The sequence below is a fragment of the Peromyscus californicus genome, unplaced genomic scaffold, assembly GCF_007827085.1.
Source record: "Peromyscus californicus insignis strain IS unplaced genomic scaffold, ASM782708v3 Scaffold_20__1_contigs__length_68692818, whole genome shotgun sequence".
In the NCBI taxonomy this organism is placed as follows: Eukaryota; Metazoa; Chordata; class Mammalia; order Rodentia; family Cricetidae; genus Peromyscus; species Peromyscus californicus.
In genome coordinates, this window is record NW_026294503.1 from 24016032 (window position 1) to 24022031 (window position 6000).

Sequence of the window (6000 nt, forward strand, 5' to 3'; positions counted from 1 at the left end):
TGAGGTGACTCAGCGGGCAAGACCCCTGGTGCCGTGCTTGACAGCCTGAGTTGGGTTCCCAGAATCCACATGATAGAAGAGGAGAGCTCACTCCCACTGTTGACCTCTGACCTCCACACGTGACTGCAGCACACGTGTATACACACATGCACAGAATAAATGTAATTTTAGGTGAGAATTCTAACGGAACGGTCTAAAGTAGAGTGCAGATAGGGGTTTCCTTTCACTGCATTTTCTGCCGTCGGTAAGTGGAAGATTATCCCTTTGGAAACAGCAGCTTCACTGGTACATAGTTCTGCTGGTGTACAGTTTGCCTGCTTACAGTACGCAGTCAGTGCTTGTGTTCAAGCTTGGTGCTCCATGTGTGCCTGTAACCCAAGCACTGAGGAAGATGAGGCTGTCGTGAGTTTCAGGTCTGTCTGAGCTACGTAGTGGATTTTAGGGGAGAGAGAACAAATATATCCATACAGTGAAATCTTATTCTGCTATCAGAAGGAATGTTCGTGATTCCGAATGGTTGACCTTGGAAACCTTGTGTCTGGTTAAAGAAGCCAGACATGAAAGGCTGCATGCCCACTGTGAGAGCACATCCATAGAAACAGTCAGGATGGCAGTCTCTACAGCTAGGAGGAGACGAGAGGGGGCCAGAAAGTGGTGCAGAGTGATTGCTAAAGGACATGGGCGGGGGGGGGGGGGGGGGGGGGGGGGGGGGGGGCGATGAAAGGGTTCTCAAATAGGGGGGGTGGTGATGATTATAATGTGAATACATTTATTATACCAGACTATTCACTTTAAAAAGATGAACTGGCCAAGTGGGGTGGTACATTAGTATAATCCCAGCACCTGGGAGGTAGAGGCAGAAGGGTCAGAAGTTCAAGGCCAGCCTGCACTACATGAGACTCTGTCTCAAATAAACGGGAGTATATGAGATATAAGTATATATTAATAAGACAGTTCCTCAAAAATAGAAGACATTGGGGGTCAACAAGAATCTCATTTTTCCACACAAGCCTGATGAGCTGAGTTTAATCCTCCGAACCGACGGTAGGAGAGGAGCAGCTCCTGAAGGTTGTGTGCTGACCCCACACACTCGGCACGTGTGCACACGCTGCACCCACTACAAAGTGATAGTGAACAATAAAACGACACTGAGAAATACTGTGGCCAGGTAGGGCCCTGGGACCAGGTTTCAAAGTACTCGGTGTTGAGGAAGAACAGGGAGGGCTTAGAAGAAAGAAGGTGACATGGGGCAGATGAGCGTGCAGGGGACCCAGTGCAGGACAGGGCCCTCGGACCCTGGCCTGAGTTCATGGGGATGAGTAGAGCCACAGCCACTGAGCTGTGTGCCTTCGGTTTTCTAGTCTCCAGTTTCCTGTTGGTAAAATGAGAAGATTATAGTCTGGGAATCTTGAATTTTATTACAGTTCTAGCATTATATTACACTGTTTTTCCAACCACCTGTCATTTCTGGGCCTGTTTGATAAACATGCACATAAATATATACTGACAACATTTTCTCTAAGAATTTTTGTGGATTTATCACCCATTATTCCTCATAAACTGTGAGGAGCGTAACTCAGCCTACCCTGGTGGTCTTATTAAGGTAGCTACAGCAGATAGTCCATGCCCATGGATGGCTGTACATATCTTGGGCCAGGAAAACATGTGGCCAACTTCAGGAGTCTCAACTACAGGACAGATGCACTGGGGGATGGACACAGCCACAGATGGAAGGGTGTCTTGTGCTAGGCTGGGAAGTGGGGCCCTGGCCTGTCACCAGGCTACTCGGCTAGCTACATGGTACAACCTGGGGAGGCACCAGGACAGGTTCCCCTGCAGTGAGTTCCAGGCCAGTGCTCAGAGTTAGGAGAAACAAGAGACCTGGTGATACCAACTCATTAAATGAATATTAATTCTTGAAAGTGAAGAGTCAGGGGCTGGGGAGATGACTTAGTGAGTGAGCGTTTACTGAGCCACCATGAAGACTGGAATTCAGATTCCTCAGCATCCAGGCGAGTGTTAGGAGGGCATGGCAGACTGCCTGCAATCCCAGGGAGCCAGAGCCAGAGGACCCCGGAGCAAACTGCTGACTACATGCATTGGGCAACTTCTGTTTGCAGTGAGAGACTGTCTCAGTGTGGAGAGTGATAGAAAATGGAGAGCGATGAAGGAAGACACCTGACATCAGTGTCCTGTCCTCATATACACACGAACACACGTGCCTGCACATCCACATACCCATGCACACACACGTGAAAAAAAATGAACCACCACTGGAGCCGAAAAGAGCCTGCTTTGAAGGAAGAAAGACAGCAGACTGCAACCCAGAAAGTGTAGGCACTTTATTTTTATTCCTTGAATGTTCAGGTTTCCTATGATGAGCATCTTTTAATACACTGCAGATTGTTTTAAATCCACATATATGGAACCACATCTGGCTCATGTGCAGAACCGCATTGGTGGGGATGCTCTGGCTCATGTGCAGAAAGAACCGCATTGGTGGGGATGCTATGGCTCGGTGACTAGTGCAGTAGCTGACTGAGCAGAGTAGGGCTGAAGTGGCATGGCTAACTCAGCTTCACAGGTGAGTCGGCTGAGCCAGTGCTGGAGATTCTGCTGCAGGCAGAGGAACGCCAGTACGTGTTTGAGCAGGAAAGCATCCCTGAACAGCTTCTAGAGATGGCGAACTAGACAGCAGTGGGCAGCATGGGCTTCTGGGGCAGGCAGATCTCAGCTCTGGAGGGGTGAGTGAGAGGAGCCAGAGCCTGGCCTGTGGTGCTCTGCTGCATGGCAGTGGTGGCATCACCTACACTGGGACGTTTGGAAGCTGGCCAGCTTGTTGCATGGCCCCCCTTTCTTCCCTTATGTATAGCTTTTCCAGTGATTTCTTTCTAGAAGTTCTTCCTTGGAGCAATGCAGATACTAGCTGCCTCTGTTACAAGACAGCCGTATTTTGATAGTGGCCTTTGTATCCCATTCCACCACACCAGTTCAACGTAGTAACCTGGCAGTTGCTTTGTCTTAATAACTCCCTGAGGTCAAACACTTCACTTAACTCTCCCTAGATCAGGTATGAGGTGGGCATCACAGTGAGTTGGTGAGACCCCTGTTCTTGTAAGCCTAGACCTTGGATGGGAGTTAGAACAGATGATGGTGGTGATGACGTAGGTGAGACAGATTCTAAGGCCTTGCTATCAGATGTGGGGCAATGGGGCTTAGGGCAGAAGTGAAAAGCTGAAAGGCGAGTGTGGTTTGTTGATGTTTTGTACTGGGTGCGTGTGTATGGGCATGAGGGTTCTCTCCTTCCACTGCATTGTCCTGGGGATTGACTCTGGTAGTGAGGTTTGGCAGCAAGTGCCTTGACCTGCTGAGCCTCCGTCAGCCCTGTGTGAGGAGAGCCGTTAATGACCAGCACTGTCCTGGAGTTTACTGCTGCGCTCACTGCTCTGATCAGGTTTGCTGTCCCTGATGCTCACAGCCGTTCTCGGGGACCATTTGCTGACACAGTCCATAATCTCTTTATTAGTATTCGGGATCACCACCTTGACATCTCTTACCAGGAAGGAAATCTGGAGCCTGTGCGTGCTGGGACAGTGCTCTACCGCCAAGCCGCGCTTTTAGCCCCTGATGCCCATTTCTTAGCGGTTCGTTGCCTTTTGTTTTAGTTGCAGCTGTTCCTAAAAGCCATTAGCAGGGCTTCGGTGCCGCTCTCCACGTCTGAAACCGCGTTCCCGCTGTGTGCTGACCGGCAGCCGTGTTCTTCCCAGGAAGAAAGGGGGTGGGGGCCACTCCTTCGAGTGAGTTTGCCAAGCACTGTCTGTCTTAGGAAAGGGTCTCTGCTCACTCTCACACATATTTTTCCTCTCCTCCCCTTTCTAGCGGAATCGGAAGCGGAAGTGCCCTGGTTGCAAAGGGAACACATGGCCTCAAGCTGTTTGCCCCAAACCTCACAATTAGATGACATTTCTGAAGTGGACTCCTCCACACAGAGTAAGTTGGTAAATAAGGAAGACAGTCATGTTACATTCCACAGCGTTTAAGCAGAGTGGAGGCTGAAGGAGCAGGTAGAGCATGGGATGTGTCGGGGGCACTGACCACAGGAAGCCCAGAGCGGGACAGCTCTGCTGGGAAGACAGGATGGGGAGCAGCCCGGACAGAGATCATGTGACTCCAAGTCTTAGACCCAGTACTGCTGCCCCAGAACAGCCAGGGCGACACTGACTGGATGAGGAACCTGGATCCAGCGCCCCAGCCCCACCTACACCCACACCCCCAGCCCCACCCCTGGTCTAGTAGACTTTTAACTGGCTTTCCAATAAAGCTGTTGTATAGGTGAAGGCAAAGTTTGATTTTTTGAGGCCTTTTTAGCTCTCTTAGAAGACGAGCTTTATCAGAACTATTGCTAATGACAAGTCATGAAATTCCAGTACCCATGAAGTACTTTTGCTGAGTCCTGTTGTGAGGATCCAGAAGTTCTGTACCAGAGTAAGAAGTAAGCCAAGGATCCTGTGGGAGGCCACTGTAATGTAAGAGGTTCACAACTGGTCTCTACCCTGACACCCCAGGATTAAACCTTTTCTTTTTCTCGGACTTGAATGTTTTTGTGGACGAGGTTCACTGTCTTCCCCAGGCAGCTGGAGCAGGCCTGGCATTCCAGCCTGCAGAGCGGCCGGCCGGGACCACACACAGAGCCCTGCTGGAGTTTAGACTTGGGCCGAATAACCTGTACTTCAGAGTAGCTGGGAGGAACCGGCTGAGCTCGGGTTATTTGGCAGCGAAATGAAAGCTGCCTTCCTTTGGGGGATGAAAATCATTTTCAGAAACTGAAAAAGCTATTTAAATATATAAGGGGTGCTCCCTCGATTCTGATTCCGTTGATCGCAGCCCCTCTGTCAGGATGGAGCACTGTTTTAGGCAGGGTGTTCCATTAGTCTCGGTCCGATTCCCCTGCCGTAGCTACTGCTGGAACAGCCCGTATTTGGGAAGGTTGCTGTGGTGTGCGTTTCAGCTCATGACTTGGAGTCTTGAGCATCAAACATGGCAGGATGTGTGCTGTCCTGAAGACCTCAGCTTCCCAGCCAAGCTTTGTACCTAATTTATATATATGATGTCTGCTCAGTAGCCAAAAGCTCTGAGTTCTCTGCTGACATTCATTCAGTTCAACAACAGAAAAGCTGGGAAACGAAGCCACATAGAGCTGGGTATTATGGCTGGCTTTTTGTTCCAGAAATGTTTTTAGGATATTGGTTGTGTTATTGATTTTTATGACGTAATTCCACTGACTGTAAGTACTATATTAGTATATCAGAAAACTCAGCTGATAATAACTGTAAATTTCGTATTCAAGTTTTTTCAAGTAGGAAAACAACAGAATGGAACCACATGGAGCATGATCTTCTCAAGAAAGTGCGAAATCTTCGCCAGAGACTCACAGCCCAAGCTCGGAACCGGTGTCAGTCCCCTCATCTTTTGGTAACATAGAAGGCATTTCACCATGAAACAATCAGAGAGATACCTTTTGTAAATCAATGGCACTGATTTTTCAATTATTTATTCTAAACTTTTATAAAGGTTAGCCTTTTGTATAGAGAAATATGTCTATAAAATTATGTTTTCTATTGAATTATAATGCTTTGGGCTTGTAAAGGGCCTCTGGAATACTTCACAATAAAGGTGTTTAGAAACTGTTAAAGACAGGTTGTCTTCTTTGTTTACAAAGCCAGTGCAGACTTCAGAGCCTTTAGCTGATGAGATGGGTTTATTTTAAAGATAAAGACTAAATAAAGAGCAGGGCTCCATGGTCAGGGAGGCTGCAGAGTGAGTTCCGGCGCATGCCCCAAGCCTGATGGCCCGAGTTCAAACCCCTGGCCACCCTGGGTGGAAGGAGAGAACCAAGTTGTCCACACACTCATGTGCCCATCATAAGTAAAAGAATACATGTAATTTCAAACTAACAAGAAAATGGGGTTTGCTCCAGCAGCAAACAGGATCGGGCTAGAA

At 48.5% G+C, this 6000-nt stretch overlaps 1 protein-coding gene across 3 annotated transcripts in view; it reads left to right on the forward strand.

Moving 5' to 3' along the window:
* Tbc1d31 (TBC1 domain family member 31) overlaps positions 1–5692 on the forward strand; it is a 65864-nt gene extending 60172 nt beyond the window's left edge. For all 3 annotated transcript variants that reach the window (XM_052747838.1, XM_052747839.1, XM_052747840.1), the window contains 2 exons: positions 3880–3990; positions 5348–5692. In XM_052747838.1, coding sequence (XP_052603798.1) covers positions 3880–3990; positions 5348–5481 — 245 coding nt within the window. In that variant the 3' untranslated portion in view covers positions 5482–5692. The remainder of the gene's footprint in view (positions 1–3879; positions 3991–5347) is intronic.
* Positions 5693–6000: the final 308 nt, after the last annotated feature.